This window comes from Electrona antarctica, assembly GCF_951216825.1.
Source record: "Electrona antarctica genome assembly, chromosome: 16".
Taxonomy (NCBI): Eukaryota; Metazoa; Chordata; class Actinopteri; order Myctophiformes; family Myctophidae; genus Electrona; species Electrona antarctica.
Window position 1 is genome coordinate 1,506,268 of NC_136797.1, and position 18,059 is coordinate 1,524,326.

At 48.0% G+C, this 18,059-nt stretch overlaps 1 protein-coding gene across 3 annotated transcripts in view; it reads left to right on the top strand.

Moving 5' to 3' along the window:
* The window catches only part of sptan1 (spectrin alpha, non-erythrocytic 1), a 162,225-nt gene that overhangs the window by 75,697 nt on the left and 68,469 nt on the right, over positions 1-18,059 (top strand). For all 3 annotated transcript variants that reach the window (XM_079525073.1, XM_079525074.1, XM_079525075.1), the window contains exons 21-24: positions 7,067-7,201; positions 8,110-8,258; positions 15,283-15,481; positions 17,072-17,176. In XM_079525073.1, the coding sequence (XP_079381199.1) occupies positions 7,067-7,201; positions 8,110-8,258; positions 15,283-15,481; positions 17,072-17,176 (588 nt within the window). The remainder of the gene's footprint in view (positions 1-7,066; positions 7,202-8,109; positions 8,259-15,282; positions 15,482-17,071; positions 17,177-18,059) is intronic.

Sequence of the window (18,059 nt, forward strand, 5' to 3'; positions counted from 1 at the left end):
TCGTTCACAGAAGATGTTATAGCTGACAGCAAAGGGTTGTTCATTTCTGAAAGCACACACGTGTACGGTACACACAGACACAAATACTTAGCATGTGCAAAGAGTTGTGCTGTCAACATGGTAACTAAAAACAGACAAAAAGTATGTTGTTGCCTAGCCCCTCTCGGGACCCCTCGGTTAAGCTCTTTTCATCGCTTCCCCGTAGGGTCCCTGAGTATTTATTCCACGCTCTATGGTAGACAGATGTACATACCCTCCGTTCACGCCGTACGGCGCTCCGCTTAAGTGTCGGTGAGATGTTTCAAAGATGCATAAAACGGCTATAGGAGACAACGGAAACGTGGGAGAAATAGCATTAAGCACCGATGCCGTTTTTTCCATTTTGGCTGCTCTGAAATTCTCTCTTCCTCCCTTCCTTGACTTCCTCATTGACTTCCCATTGTACCGCCTCCTGCACCGGGGCTGGCTAGCTGAGACAGAGCAGATCAGAGGCAGGAACGTAGGGACGCGCAGCTAGCCAGTCTCGGTGCAGGAGGCGGTACAATGGGAAGTCAATGAGGAAGTCAAGGAAGGGAGGAAGAGAGAATTTCAGAGCAGCCAAAATGGAAAAAACGGCATCGGTGCTTAATGCTATTTCTCCCACGTTTCCGTTGTCTCCTATAGCCGTTTTATGCATCTTTGAAACATCTCACCGACACTTAAGCGGAGCGCCGTACGGCGTGAACGGAGGGTATGTACATCTGTCTACCATAGAGCATTCTCAGGGACCCTACGGGGAAGCGATGAAAAGAGCTTAACCGAGGGGTCCCGAGAGGGGCTAGTTGTTGCCTTACTTTTGAAATGTGCATTGTGTTGAATGCAATGTAATAACTCACACAACTCACACAAATCTGTGACTGCAGTACTGGTGCGTGTTTTGTATATTTATTACAAGAAATTATTTAAGAGGGGAGGGGGGTGAAGGCAATGGAATAAAATGCTGTGTGTGTGTGTGTGTGTGTGTGTGTGTGTGTGTGTGTGTGTGTGTGTGTGTGTGTGTGTGTGTGTGTGTGTGTGTGTGTGTGTGTGTGTGTGTGTGTGTGTGTGTGTGTGTGTGTGTGTGTGTGTGTGTGTGTGTGTGTCTGCAGTGATGGCCATGCTGTGACCTCCCTGGCATTCCTACCTTATCTTTTCTTTGGCAAACTGTTGATATAGTACTCAATTAATCAGCAGCTGGTGTTTTAGCAACACATTTTTTATCAATGATACATAATATAAATTCACTTCATCACAATACCAGGGCCTTTTCTGTCTATCCACACGGCGCACACTTCCTTCCCAACAATACATGTACAGTATGAATACAGAAATTCACACATAGCTGTTGATATGGGCAAAGGAACCGACACATTTTGTCTTCCTACTATCCCCAAAGCCTTGGCATCAAACACAGCTCATCAAAGACCTCTGATGTAATGGAAAAAATAGGCCTGTCAGTGTACAGTAAGCACCATGATCAATCATAAAATGACAAATCAATATTTGACAGTCCATTGGCATGTATGTTTTCTTTAAAATCCCCCACTTGGCCATATTGCTGTGTGTGTGTGTGTGTGTGTGTGTGTGTGTGTGTGTGTGTGTGTGTGTGTGTGTGTGTGTGTGTGTGTGTGTGTGTGTGTGTGTGTGTGTGTGTGTGTGTGTGTGTGTGTGTGTGTGTGTGTGTGTGTGTGTGTGTGTGTGTGTGTGTGGTTGCTTACCTGCAGACGTGAAAGATTCTGCCGTTTTCCACAGAGTTTTGTCCACTTTTTTGGGAGTTTCAGACGTGGCTCCGTTGGCGCTGATGTAGCCCTGAAACATGACTGTCATACGAGCGTCATGTGAACCATGGCTAGCACTGATGCTGTCTGACGGACCCGCCACTGCGTCTGCATCTGGTTCTTCTCCCAACGTCTGTGTGCAACGTTTCTCGGCCGAAATAAGTCGTTCTTATCAATAAAACGCGGTAACACGTTGCGTGAAACGGAGCCAGCGTCTTCCGGAACGCGTATAGGCAAAATCCAAATCAGCGCAATAAGTTTGAGCGACAGCCTTACTGTCGCCGTCCAAACAAATTAAGCTCAGGATCTGTACGTTTCCCACCTTGTCTCAGTAAAATCCTGGACGTCCTCCTTCTGTACTAATAAAACATGCATATAGCATCGTTTGGATTCGTCTTTACGCACTTTTTGTCTTTGTTTTAGTTTATTTTGCTCTTCTTTGCAGCTCGATGCTGTTGTTATTATGGGAAGGGAATGAAACTGCGACCCGATTGGTCCATGTGACCAAAACCACACCACTCCCCTTGCAGAGATTAGTACGCTTAGTAAGAAATAGTCCCGGTTTTGACCACCGATTATAAAAATACTGCAGGACGGAATGTGGAGAACTTTTTTATTTTGACTTTCTACCTATAAATCTCTTTTATGGAGCAAAAATGATGTAGTGCCTCTTGTGTGGGAGCGAAATTGAACGAAAACGTTGCTTGGGGTAAGGCCTATATGTATTATTTGATGTAAGTAGAGCCACTAGCCGTGGGATATGTGGGATGATGTCTGGCTGGGTGGTCGTTGTTGGGAGATAATTCAACTACCTGTCTGTGAAGTATCTCCCTACAACGACCACCTATAGCCAGACATTATCCCTTACATAAGTAAAGCCTTGCCGAGCCATGAGGCCCATAGGGCAGGAGCCTATCTCCTGTTTCTGTAGCGTGAGGCAGCTTGATGTACACCCCCTGGACATGACGCTAGTATGTCGCAGGGACATAAAGAAGGTGAATTATCTCCCTAAAACGACCACCTAACCAGACATTATCCCTTACATAAAGGAGGTGAATTATCTCCCTACAACGACCACCTAACCAGACATTATCCCTTACATAAAGGAGGTGAATTATCTCCCTACAACGACCACCTAACCAGACATTATCCCTTACATAAAGGAGGTGAATTATCTCCCTACAACGACCAGCTAGCCAGACATTATCCCTTACACAAAGGAGGTGAATTATCTCCCTACAACGACCACCTAGCCAGACATTATCCTTACATAAAGGAGGTGAATTATCTCCCTACAACGACCAGCTAGCCAGACATTATCCCTTACATAAAGGAGGTGAATTATCTCCCTACAACGACAACCCAGCCAGACATTATCCTTACATAAAGGAGGTGAATTATCTCCCTACAACGACCACCCAGCCAGACATTATCCCTTACATAAAGGAGGTGAATTATCTCCCTACAACGACCACCTAGCCAGACATTATCCCTTACATAAAGTAGGTGAATTATCTCCCTACAACGACCACCTAGCCAGACATTATCCCTTAGAACTCCGAAAAACCATATCACAGATGACATCCTCCTCCTGTTCATTGGATACAATTCCCACCACCTTTCTTAAAGAGGTTTTAGACAGTGTGATTGGAGATATCCTACATTTTTTAAACAGCTCTCTACAATCAGGCGTCTTTCCAGACTCACTGAAGACGGCTGTAGTTAGGCCCTTACTCAAGAAACACAATCTTGATCCCTCTGTGCTGGGTAACTATCGACCCATTTCTAATCTGCCCTTTCTGGGCAAGGTTTTAGAAAAATGCATCTTTCATCAATTGGATGTGTTTCTACAGAACAATAATGTGCATAACAAATTCCAATCTGGCTTTAGGAAAGGCCACAGCACAGAAACAGCACTTGTAAAAGTAATTAATGATCTTAGGGTGTCTGCTGACAAGAAACATGTTTCCGTTCTTTTACTTCTAGATCTAACGGCTGCATTTGACACGATTGATCATTCAATTTTAATACAGCGTCTGGAGCACTGGATAGGCCTGTCTGGCACGGCTCTGTCCTGCTTTTCCTCCTACCTATCAAACAGAAGCTATTTTGTCAATCTAGCTGAGTTTGACTCAGACAAACACAACATCGGTTCTGGTATTCCACAGGGCTCGATTCTTGGTCCTCTGCTATTCTCCCTGTACATACTGCCATTGGGAGAACTCATTACCAATCACGGAGTCAATTTTCATTTCTATGCTGATGATACCCAACAATATCTTTCTGTAGCTCCAGATGATCCCTGTGCTTTAGACCCGCTGTTGACCTGTCTGTCTAGCATCAAATGCTGGATGAGTGATAACTTTCTCAAGCTAAATGAGGATAAGACAGAAGTTCTCATAATCGGATCTAATGAGCAGAAAGAATCAATAATAAGCAGACTTGGCAACGTGGCTGTAGAAAGTAACAGTACAGTAAAGAACTTGGGGGTCATTATTGATTCTGAATTGAATTTTAATTCACACATTAATCATGTTACCAAGATCGCCTTTTTTCATCTTAGAAATATTGCACGAATCAGAGCCTATTTGTCATTGGACGATGCAAAAACGCTAATCCACGCCTTTGTTTTTTCTCGGCTTGATTACTGCAATGCACTTTTTTCTGGACTGCCTAAGAAATCAACTGACAGATTACAACTTGTCCAAAATGCAGCAGCCAGAGCTTTAACTAGAACTAAGATGAGAGAACATATTACTCCAGTTTTGGCTTCATTGCACTGGCTTCCGGTTGTTTTTAGGATTGATTTTAAAATAATTTTACTTGTTTATAAAGCTCTAAATGGTCTCGCACCTTCCTAGCTACATGACTGCCTGCCTAAATATGTCCCAAGCCGCCCCCTAAGGTCTTCCACTGCTGGCCTGCTCGCTTTGCCTAAAAAAATGGCAACTAAAAAATACGGGGAAGCAGCTTTTTGCTTCTACGGGCCGACGGCGTGGAACAAACTCCCACTGTACCTTCGACAGGCAGCCTCTGTAGACATTTTTAAAGCACAGCTCAAGACCCACTTCTACACCCTTGCTTTTAATTGATTTGTTTTTTAATTTCTTTTGTTATTCATGTCCTCACTGTATTGCATTACTGCTCTTGTTTTTTAATGTTTATGCCTTGCTTTTCTTTTCTTTTTTTCTCTCTTCATTGCTCTGTAAAGCACTTTGAGCTGCATTTCATGTCATGAAAGGTGCTATACAAATAAAGTATTATCATTATTATTATTATTATTATTATTATTATTACATAAAGGAGGTGAATTATCTCCCTACAACGACCAGCTAGCCAGACATTATCCCTTACATAAAGGAGGTGAATTATCTCCCTACAACGACCAGCTAGCCAGACATTATCCCTTACATAAAGGAGGTGAATTATCTCCCTACAACGACCACCTAGCCAGACATTATCCCTTACATAAAGGAGGTGAATTATCTCCCTACAACGACCACCTAGCCAGACATTATCCCTTACATAAAGGAGGTGAATTATCTCCCTACAACGACCACCTAGCCAGACATTATCCCTTACATAAAGGAGGTGAATTATCTCCCTACAACGACCAGCTAGCCAGACATTATCCCTTACATAAAGGAGGTGAATTATCTCCCTACAACGACCACCTAGCCTGACATTATCCCTTACATAAAGGAGGTGAATTATCTCCCTACAACGACCACCTAGCCAGACATTATCCTTACATAAAGGAGGTGAATTATCTCCCTACAACGACCACCCAGCCAGACATTATCCTTACATAAAGGAGGTGAATTATCTCCCTACAACGACCACCTAGCCAGACATTATCCCTTACATAAAGGAGGTGAATTATCTCCCTACAACGACCACCCAGCCAGACATTATCCTTACATAAAGGAGGTGAATTATCTCCCTACAACGACCACCTAGCCAGACATTATCCCTTACATAAAGGAGGTGAATTATCTCCCTACAACGACCACCCAGCCAGACATTATCCCTTACATAAAGGAGGTGAATTATCTCCCTACAACGACCACCCAGCCAGACATTATCCTTACATAAAGGAGGTGAATTATCTCCCTACAACGACCACCTAGCCAGACATTATCCCTTACATAAAGGAGGTGAATTATCTCCCTACAACGACCACCTAACCAGACATTATCCCTTACATAAAGGAGGTGAATTATCTCCCTACAACGACCACCTAGCCTGACATTATCCCTTACATAAAGGAGGTGAATTATCTCCCTACAACGACCACCTAGCCAGACATTATCCTTACATAAAGGAGGTGAATTATCTCCCTACAACGACCACCCAGCCAGACATTATCCTTACATAAAGGAGGTGAATTATCTCCCTACAACGACCACCTAGCCAGACATTATCCCTTACATAAAGGAGGTGAATTATCTCCCTACAACGACCACCCAGCCAGACATTATCCTTACATAAAGGAGGTGAATTATCTCCCTACAACGACCACCTAGCCAGACATTATCCCTTACATAAAGGAGGTGAATTATCTCCCTACAACGACCACCTAGCCAGACATTATCCCTTACATAAAGGAGGTGAATTATCTCCCTACAACGACCACCTAGCCAGACATTATCCCTTACATAAAGGAGGTGAATTATCTCCCTACAACGACCACCTAGCCAGACATTATCCCTTACATAAAGGAGGTGAATTATCTCCCTACAACGACCAGCTAGCCAGACATTATCCCTTACATAAAGGAGGTGAATTATCTCCCTACAACGACCACCTAGCCAGACATTATCCCTTACATAAAGGAGGTGAATTATCTCCCTACAACGACCAGCTAGCCAGACATTATCCCTTACATCAGTGGTCCTGGACCACCTGGAACCACCTGGAACCCCCTCGAGAACCGCTGGTGGTCCCCGGAGCACCTGGAACCCCCTCGAGGACCACCGGTGGTCCCCAGACCACCTGGAACCCCCTTGAGGACCACTGATGGTCCCCGGACCACTGCCTTACACATATTAACTCATTCTGGGCGGGAACCCCTTTTGGTGTTAGCATTATGTTGTGCTTTAGCTATTGAAAAATACTTGGCGCGCTACGAGCTTGTAGATCTGACATAGAAACTGACATAGAAACATAGCTTTTTCCAGAAAACTGTCAGGATGTAGAAGACATTTATAGAATCTGATCACAGGTCAAAATGGGTTAACCTTTTGACCCCCCCCCCCCCCCCCCCCCAGCAACAAGTGGCCCCCACGGACGATGAGACCGGTAAGGAGCTGGTGTTGGCTCTGTACGACTACCAGGAGAAGAGTCCTCGAGAAGTCACCATGAAGAAGGGAGACATCCTCACTCTGCTCAACTCCACCAACAAGGTAGGGTGGTGTGTGTGTGTGTGTGTGTGTGTGTGTGTGTGTGTGTGTGTGTGTGTGTGTGTGTGTGTGTGTGTGTGTGTGTGTGTGTGTGTGTGTGTGTGTGTGTGTGTGTGTGTGTGTGTGTGTGTGTGTGTGTGTGTGTGTGTGTGTGTGTGTGTGTGTGTGTGTGTGTGTGTGTGTGTGTCAGCCAGCCAGCCAGCCAGCCAGCCCCTCTAGGGGACATCGTGGCGCTATACAGTGCCAGAGAAATGCGCGGAATAAAGCAGAGAAGAAGAGACCCGTCTGCCCGACCCGGAAGTGATAGCCTCGTCATCGTTAGCTTAGCATGTTTTCATGCAACTATAAATGTGCCGTGTGTGTGTGTGTGTGTGTGGTTGTATAACTCGAGAACCGTTCGCCCCACCGACTTCACATTCGACACACGCGTTCCACACCCCCACAGGGAGTGCAGTGCTCGGTATCGAGTCGGTCGGACCCACGGTTCTCCAAACCACAAAAGGCTCTGGCCAGGCTCTGCCAGTGGGCCTAATGAGGCCAACTCCTTTCACCTGGAGAATCCGAGATATTTACGTTCTAAGAAGCTTTGTCCCCGTAGAAAGATATTTACTAAGAAGCTGTGTCCCCGTAGAAAGATATTTACTAAGAAGCTTTGTCCCTGTAGAAAGATATTTACTAAGAAGCTTTGTCCCCGTAGAAAGATATTTACTAAGAAGCTGTGTCCCCGTAGAAAGATATTTACTAAGAAGCTTTGTCCCCGTAGAAAGATATTTACTAAGAAGCTTTGTCCCCGTAGAAAGATATTTACTAAGAAGCTTTGTCCCCGTAGAAAGCATAAGCTGTCCGTTAAGAGACTTAACAAGGTGTTTCCTGTTCGCTAAGAGACTTAACAAGGTGTTTCCTGTGCTCAGGACTGGTGGAAGGTGGAGGTGAACGACCGCCAGGGCTTCGTTCCCGCCGCCTACGTGAAGAAACTGGACCCGACGCAGTCGTCCTCCCGGGAGAACCTTCTGGACGAGCAAGGAAGCATCGGCCTGCGCCAGGACCAGATCGAGAACCAGTAAGAACCAGTTACAACCAGTTACAACCAGTTACAACCAGTTTGAACCAGATACAACCAGTTACAACCAGTTTGAACCAGATGCAACCACTTTGAACAAGTTACAACCAGTTACAACCAGTTACAACCAGTTAGAATGTGTTTATACTAACTCTGTCACAGAGGGCTAAACCCACTTACCTGGAATTGAAGCTCACGTCTGGGTTCTCATTAATGGTCCAGCAGGTGTCGCCATTTCACCTTCAAACCGTTCTCTCAGTAGAAGTCAATGAGGTTCCAGGGCTTTTAACACTCTGCTGTCTATATAACATAGTCTCTCTACCCTCTCTCTCTCTCTCTCTCTGCTATGTATAACATGCTCTCTCTACCCTCTCTCTCTCTCTCTCTCTGCTGTCTATATAACATAGTCTCTCTACCCTCTCTCTCTCTCTCTCTCTCTCTCTGCTGTCTATATAACATAGTCTCTCTACCCTCTCTCTCTCTCTCTCTCTCTCTCTCTCTCTCTCTGCTGTCTATATAACATAGTCTCTCTACCCTCTCTCTCTCTCTCTCTCTGCTATGTATAACATGCTCTCTCTACCCTCTCTCTCTCTCTCTCTCTCTGCTGTGTATAACATAGTCTCTCTACCCTCTCTCTCTCTCTCTGCTATGTATAACATAGTCTCTCTACCCTCTCTCTCTCTCTCTCTGCTATGTATAACATGCTCTCTCTACCCTCTCTCTCTCTCTCTCTGCTGTGTATAACATAGTCTCTCTACCCTCTCTCTCTCTCTCTGCTGTGTATAACATGCTCTCTCTACCCTCTCTCTCTCTCTCTGCTATGTATAACATAGTCTCTCTACCCTCTCTCTCTCTCTCTGCTGTGTATAACATAGTCTCTCTACCCTCTCTCTCTCTCTCTCTCTCTGCTATGTATAACATAGTCTCTCTACCCTCTCTCTCTCTCTCTCTCTCTCTCTGCTGTGTATAACATAGTCTCTCTACCCTCTCTCTCTCTCTCTGCTATGTATAACATAGTCTCTCTACCCTCTCTCTCTCTCTCTGCTGTGTATAACATAGTCTCTCTACCCTCTCTCTCTCTCTCTGCTGTGTATAACATAGTCTCTCTACCCTCTCTCTCTCTCTCTGCTGTGTATAACATAGTCTCTCTACCCTCTCTCTCTCTGCTGTGTATAACATAGTCTCTCTACCCTCTCTCTCTCTCTCTCTCTGCTGTGTATAACATAGTCTCTCTACCCTCTCTCTCTCTCTCTCTCTCTCTGCTGTGTATAACATAGTCTCTCTACCCTCTCTCTCTCTCTCTGCTGTGTATAACATGCTCTCTCTACCCTCTCTCTCTCTCTGCTGTGTATAACATAGTCTCTCTACCCTCTCTCTCTCTCTGCTGTGTATAACATAGTCTCTACCCTCTCTCTCTCTCTCTGCTGTGTATAACATAGTCTCTCTACCCTCTCTCTCTCTCTCTCTGTGTGTGCCTTGCCCATGGGCAGACTGCTCACCAAGGAATCGTGCAGCGTTTCTGTGCGAATGCAGCAGGTTGAAGAGCTGTGAGTGTCTCTCTCTCTCTGTCCTCCATGTTGTGATCGTGATGTCATCGTGATGTCATCAACGTCATCGTCATCCTCACGCCGTTCCGTCCTATCCCCGCTGACCACCAGAGGGCGTTGAGTTGACGTTTAATTAACCCGTTTAGGCCTGACGTCGAAATTAGTTAAAATGTTCACTCTGTAATAATATATTCAAAGATTTGAGGCACATTTTCACGATTCTTCAAAAATAGCAGATCTACAAGTTCATAGTTCATAGTTCATAGTTCAAGTTCATAGCTTGTAGTTCATAGTTCATAGTTCAAGTTCATAGCTTGTAGTTCATAGTTCATAGTTCATAGTTCATAGCTCATAGCTTGTAGATCTGCTATTTTTCAATAGCTAAAGTACAACATAGTGCTTAAAACACCAAGGGGTTCCCTGAATGGCTTCATGTCAACGACCCCTCGGCCGCGGACCCCCATCTCAGGGACCCCCCAGAAGCAATGATATGAGTTTAAAAAATCCCACCCGCGTGAAGTGAGTGGTGCAACTCCTTGTGGGGGTCCCCGGAAGTTCCAGACACACAGGAACACTTGGTTGTGGAAAATCCAACCAAACGCAATTTTCGTGCTCGGACAGACCCAGCCAGGGACGGGACACACATAGCTCCGTAAAGGGAGTGGGTTCCACCACTCAAAAACGAGTGCCGCGCTATGTATGAGCTTGTAGATCTGCCATTTTTCAACAGCTAAAGTACAACATAATGCTTAAAACACCAAAAGGGGTTCCCTTAACTCAGCGTTATCTTATACTTTAGCTATTGAAAAATAGCAGATCTACGTGCTTACCGGGAGGCATAACGCTGCGTGCTTACCGGGAGGCATAACGCTGCGTGCTTACCGGGAGGCATAACGCTGCGTGCTTACCTCACCGGGAGGCATAACGCTGCGTGCTTACCGGGAGGCATAACGCTGCGTGCTTACCTCACCGGGAGGCATAACGCTGCGTGCTTACCTCCCGGGAGGCATAACGCTGCGTGCTTACCTCCCGGGAGGCATAACGCTGCGTGCTTACCTCCCGGGAGGCATAACGCTGCGTGCTTACCGGGAGGCATAACGCTGCGTGCTTACCGGGAGGCATAACGCTGCGTGCTTACCTCACCGGGAGGCATAACGCTGCGTGCTTACCTCATAACGCTGCGTGCTTACCTCACCGGGAGGCATAACGCTGCGTGCTTACCTCACCGGGAGGCATAACGCTGCGTGCTTACCTCACCGGGAGGCATAACGCTGCGTGCTTACCTCACCGGGAGGCATAACGCTGCGTGCTTACCTCACCGGGAGGCATAACGCTGCGTGCTTACCTCACCGGGAGGCATAACGCTGCGTGCTTACCTCACCGGGAGGCATAACGCTGCGTGCTTACCTCACCGGGAGGCATAACGCTGCGTGCTTACCTCATAACGCTGCGTGCTTACCTCCCGGGAGGCATAACGCTGCGTGCTTACCTCCCGGGAGGCATAACGCTGCGTGCTTACCTCCCGGGAGGCATAACGCTGCGTGCTTACCTCCCGGGAGGCATAACGCTGCGTGCTTACCGGGAGGCATAACGCTGCGTGCTTACCGGGAGGCATAACGCTGCGTGCTTACCTCACCGGGAGGCATAACGCTGCGTGCTTACCTCAGGGGGAGGCATAACGCTGCGTGCTTACCTCCCGGGAGGCATAACGCTGCGTGCTTACCTCCCGGGAGGCATAACGCTGCGTGCTTACCTCAGGGGGAGGCATAACGCTGCGTGCTTACCTCCCGGGAGGCATAACGCTGCGTGCTTACCTCACCGGGAGGCATAACGCTGCGTGCTTACCTCAGGGGGAGGCATAACGCTGCGTGCTTACCGGGAGGCATAACGCTGCGTGCTTACCTCGGGGGGAGGCATAACGCTGCGTGCTTACCTCAGGGGGAGGCATAACGCTGCGTGCTTACCTCGGGGGGAGGCATAACGCTGCGTGCTTACCTCCCGGGAGGCATAACGCTGCGTGCTTACCTCGGGGGGAGGCATAACGCTGCGTGCTTACCTCGGGGGGAGGCATAACGCTGCGTGCTTACCTCAGGGGGAGGCATAACGCTGCGTGCTTACCTCAGGGGGAGGCATAACGCTGCGTGCTTACCTCACCGGGAGGCATAACGCTGCGTGCTTACCTCACCGGGAGGCATAACGCTGCGTGCTTACCTCGGGGGGAGGCATAACGCTGCGTGCTTACCTCGGGGGGAGGCATAACGCTGCGTGCTTACCTCAGGGGGAGGCATAACGCTGCGTGCTTACCTCGGGGGGAGGCATAACGCTGCGTGCTTACCTCGGGGGGAGGCATAACGCTGCGTGCTTACCTCAGGGGGAGGCATAACGCTGCGTGCTTACCTCGGGGGGAGGCATAACGCTGCGTGCTTACCGGGAGGCATAACGCTGCGTGCTTACCTCGCTGCGTGCTTACCTCGCTGCGTGCTTACCTCGCCATCATTACCATAAAGTCTCTGTAGAAGCGGTAATATTCCGGGTGAGAGGCATGTTGAAGACAGAAGTATAACCATCTGGTCAAAACCACGGAGAGCTCCCTAGATGACGCGCCGCGAGCCTTTCTGTCTGATCCGTAAACAGGGAAGTGAACGGGAGCGCGCACGCGCCAAAAGCGAGGAGTACATTGCAGAAGGAGAGGCCAACACCCGCCGGGAAAAAAAGAGAAAAAAAATCAGAATATATATGTTTTCGTTCAATGAAAAAGCACTAGGACTGAATTTTAACACATTCAGACGTGTACGACGTGTAAACACGTCCGTCTGAGTTAAAATTAGTCCTGCAGCCACAAATACGTTTTCTAGGCTTTATATTCTTGAATCCACTGGTTCCCAAAGTGGGGTCCGGGGACCCCCATGGGTCCTTGAGGGAGTTCCAGGGGGTCCAGGGACCCCCAGGGGTCCTTGAGGGAGTTCCAGGGGGTCCAGGGACCCCCAGGGGTCCTTGAGGGAGTTCCAGGGGGGACCCAGCTAAATGATCATTTGGAACCAAATGGACCCTTATGGGTCTGTAACACTGAGCATTTGCACACTCTCAGAGTAAAATTAACATTGATTTTACAATATAAATTGGGGTCTCAGAGATAGAAATCCCATTAAATGGGGGTCCGTAGACTAATGCATATCAAACTAGGGGTGAAAATGGTTGAGAATCACTGCTAGAGCTGTAAAAATCTGCTGTTATGGGGGTCCCTGGCAGGCATACCTTTTCAAATGGGGGTACGCAGGCTAATTAGTGTCAATTTGGGGGTCCTTGACATGACAAAGTTTGGGAACCATCCATGTTTTGATCGGACCGCATCGATAGCTGTCTCTCGCTAGCAGTGGGGAAACTACCTGTCAGTGGGCCCCGGTGCAAGGGCCCCCTAAAATATAATAATAATACTAATAATGTGCTGCGGGGGGTGCGATGTGAAATGATGCGTAGCGCTTCATTGTTCCAAATGCATCTTTGAACTGTATCTGTATCTAAAATATTCAATCAATTTGCATGTTTCACTTTCAATCATTCTGTATCTGTAGGACTGCAGGGCTGCAGCCTGCAGGCTATCAGAAATGACTTTGGACTGATGGAAAAAACTTTAGTTAAACTTGCAGAGAGACAGATTACTTTACCTGGGTTACATCTTCTGATAGTGCTGACATGACATAATAATCCCATCTAGTGTTTCATTAGCGCGACGGAACGTGACAATAGGCTACAGCTGAGCTATGTTGTGCTGCTGACAGGCAGCGCATGAACACAAACACACACGTTGAAACAAGGTGGTAAAAATACCAAGAAGGAGTGGACAGTGATGTCACTGTTATGCAACACATAAACCAGCAGTCAGTTTATAAACCAGCAGTCAGTGACATCACTGACGAATCCTTGGTGTTACTCTTCCTGCGACCGATAGCCCCTGAAACCAGGCTTTCACCGTCGTCCTGACTCTTTTTTTCCTCTTTTTCTTCCCCTTCATGGGCCCCTTGGGGGCGCTGGGCCCCGGTGCATCGCACCGGTTGCACCGTCAATATTTACGCCACTGCTCGCTAGCATCCCAGTGTAAAGCAGGACAGTGGCCGTTTTGAAGATGCGCGCGCATCCACTTGCACTCTATGTGCTGCTTTCAACGGCCTGTAGCAGGCGCTGTGATACTCGCGCCGAGCGAGAGAACAACAACCGGTCAAGACACCAACACACGCACCATTACGTCATCGCAACATCCGGTTACGGATATATTTGGCTCTTCAAAATAAGGGTTGAAAGGGGAAAAACCTTGGCAATGCGCGATAAATTAATACATTAATCCTGGCGGGGAATGTGTTAAGGCGTTTAACCCATTCTGGGCGGGAACCCCTTTTGGTGTTTTAAGCATTATGTTATACTTTAGCTAGTGTGGACCTCATTTGAGCTCGCTAGCATTGACGCTAATACTTTAGCATTCAACACGGAAGCCTAAAAACGGACGCGTGTCACACTGGAGTTCGCCCAGCAGGGGGCTCTCATTGTGTTAAAGCTCTCACTCTGGCATTCACTGGGGATTCATAGAACCATGGTTACTGTCTAGTAACTACTCTCTCTCTCTCTCTCTCTCTCTCTCTCTCTCTCTCTCTCTCTCTCTCTCTCTCTCTCTCTCTCTCTCTCTCTCTCTCTCCTGTTTCCCGTCACTGCCATCTTCAGTTCGCCAGTGGTATTACATTAGTACCTTCCCATCCCAAGCTTTGCACATGGATGTCGTGTGTGTGTGTGTATGTATGTGTGTGTGTGCGCGTGATGTCAGTCATGTGTGTCAGCCAATAGGAAGACAGAGGGGGGGAGGGAGAGGGTCCACCAATAGGAAGACAGAGGGGGGGGGGGGGGGGTCAATACATCATAATCAAGTAGAGAGTTAGTCGAGCCCACACTGTTTCTTCAGGAACAGTATTTTCTAGTAATAATTATTTTATTTTATAGATATGGTATGCTCCTATAGCTGGGGGACATGTTATTCATATTTTATAGATATGGTATGCTCCTATAGCTGGGGGACATGTTATTAATATTTTATAGATATGGTATGCTCCTATAGCTGGGGGACATGTTATTCATATTTTATAGATATGGTATGCTCCTATAGCTGGGGGACATGTTATTAATATTTTATAGATATGGTATGCTCCTATAGCTGGGGGACATGTTATTCATATTTTATAGATATGGTATGCTCCTATAGCTGGGGGACATGTTATTAATATTTTATAGATATGGTATGCTCCTATAGCTGGGGGACATGTTATTAATACTAATAATATTTTATAGATATGGTATGCTCCTAGAACTCGGGGACAAGCGTAAGGACATGCTATTAATAATAATATTAATATTGTATAGATACGGGACCCTGTTGGAGCTCGGGGACAAGCGTAAGGACATGCTATTATTAATAATATTAATATATTTTATAGATACGGGACCCTGTTGGAGCTCGGGGACAAGCGTAAGGACATGCTGGAGAAGAGCTGTAAGAAGTTCATGCTGTTCCGCGAGGCCAACGAGCTGCAGCTGTGGATCAACGAGAAGGAGAGCGCTCTGACCAACGAGGAGATGGGCTCGGACCTGGAGCAGGTGGAGGTCCTGCAGAAGAAGTTTGACGACTTCCAGAAGGTAGGAGACCCTTCCTCTTCATGGACATGGAGGAGGTGTCCTCTACAGGGTTTTCCTCTGGGAGGTGTCCTCTAGATAGGAGGTGTCCTCTACAGGGTTTTCCTCTAGGAGGTGTCCTCTACAGGGTTTTCCTCTAGGAGGTGTCCTCTACAGGGTTTTCCTCTAGGAGGTGTCCTCTACAGGGTTCTCCTCTAGGAGGTGTCCTCTAGATAGGAGGTGTCCTCTACAGGGTTCTCCTCTAGGAGGTGTCCTCTACAGGGTTTTCCTCTAGGAGGTGTCCTCTACAGGGTTCTCCTCTAGGAGGTGTCCTCTAGATAGGAGGTGTCCTCTACAGGGTTCTCCTCTAGGAGGTGTCCTCTACAGGGTTTTCCTCTAGGAGGTGTCCTCTACAGGGTTTTCCTCTAGGAGGTGTCCTCTACAGGGTTCTCCTCTAGGAGGTGTCCTCTACAGGGTTCTCCTCTGGGAGGTGTCCTCTCTAATGGACATGGAGGTGTCCTCTACAGGGTTTTCCTCTAGGAGGTGTCCTCTACAGGGTTCTCCTCTAGGAGGTGTCCTCTACAGGGTTCTCCTCTAGGAGGTGTCCTCTACAGGGTTCTCCTCTGGGAGGTGTCCTCTCTAATGGACATGGAGGTGTCCTCTACAGGGTTCTCCTCTAGGAGGTGTCCTCTACAGGGTTTTCCTCTAGGAGGTGTCCTCTACAGGGTTCTCCTCTAGGAGGTGTCCTCTACAGGGTTTTCCTCTAGGAGGTGTCCTCTACAGGGTTCTCCTCTAGGAGGTGTCCTCTACAGGGTTTTCCTCTAGGAGGTGTCCTCTACAGGGTTCTCCTCTAGGAGGTGTCCTCTACAGGGTTTTCCTCTAGGAGGTGTCCTCTACAGGGTTCTCCTCTAGGAGGTGTCCTCTACAGGGTTCTCCTCTAGGAGGTGTCCTCTACAGGGTTCTCCTCTGGGAGGTGTCCTCTACAGGGTTCTCCTCTAGGAGGTGTCCTCTACAGGGTTCTCCTCTAGGAGGTGTCCTCTACAGGGTTCTCCTCTAGGAGGTGTCCTCTACAGGGTTCTCCTCTAGGAGGTGTCCTCTACAGGGTTCTCCTCTAGGAGGTGTCCTCTACAGGGTTCTCCTCTAGGAGGTGTCCTCTACAGGGTTCTCCTCTAGGAGGTGTCCTCTACAGGGTTCTCCTCTAGGAGGTGTCCTCTACAGGGTTCTCCTCTAGGAGGTGTCCTCTACAGGGTTCTCCTCTAGGAGGTGTCCTCTACAGGGTTCTCCTCTAGGAGGTGTCCTCTACAGGGTTCTCCTCTAGGAGGTGTCCTCTACAGGGTTCTCCTCTAGGAGGTGTCCTCTACAGGGTTCTCCTCTAGGAGGTGTCCTCTACAGGGTTTTCCTCTAGGAGGTGTCCTCTACAGGGTTCTCCTCTAGGAGGTGTCCTCTACAGGGTTCTCCTCTAGGAGGTGTCCTCTACAGGGTTCTCCTCTGGGAGGTGTCCTCTCTAATGGACATGGAGGTGTCCTCTACAGGGTTTTCCTCTAGGAGGTGTCCTCTACAGGGTTTTCCTCTAGGATTGTCCTCTCTCATCAACATGCTGTTTCTCCCTCTCAGGACCTGAAGGCCAACGAGTCTCGTCTGAGGGACATCAACAAGGTGGCGTCGGAGCTGGAGTCTGAAGGTCTGATGGCAGAGGAGGCTCCCATGGTCCAGGCCCAGGTAACCACCTCCCTGAACCTATAACTAGAGGCTCCCATGGTCCAGGCCCTGGTAACCACCTAACTAACCCATGGTAACCCTCTAACTAACCCATGGTCCAGGCCCAGGTAACCACCTAACTAAGGGTGAATGGACTAAGCTCGAGATGCTTGTTTACAGCCACGCCCTGCTCATAGAACATTTCATGGTAGGGGTTCAATGCCTTGCTCAAGGGTACTTCAGTGGTGGTAATTTTAACGTGCCGGTCCTGGGATTCGAACTGGCGACCTTCCGATAACAAGACCGCTCCGCAAACCGTTCGGCCACCGCTGCCACACAAACTAAACCATAGTAAACCTCTAACTAACCCATGGTCCAGGCCCAGGTAACCACCTCCCTAACCCATGGTAACCCTCTAACTAACCCATGGTGCAGGCCCAGGTAACCACCTAACTAACCCATGGTGCAGGCCCAGGTAACCACCTAACTAACCCATGGTGCAGGCCCAGGTAACCACCTCCCTAAGCCTATAACTAGAGGCTCCCATGTTGCAGGCCCAGGTAACCACCTCCCTAAGCCTATAACTAACCCATGGTCCAGGCCCAGGTAACTACCTCCCTAAGCCTATAACTAACCCATGGTCCAGGCCCAGGTAACTACCTCCCTAAGCCTATAACTAACCCATGGTGCAGGCCCAGGTAACTACCTCCCTAAGCCTATAACTAACCCATGGTGCAGGCCCAGGTAACCACCTCCCTAAGCCTATAACTAGAGGAGGCTCCCATGGTGCAGGCCCAGGTAACTACCTCCCTAAGCCTATAACTAACCCATGGTCCAGGCCCAGGTAACCACCTAACTAACCCATGCTAACCCTCTAACTAACCCATGGTAACCACCTAACTAA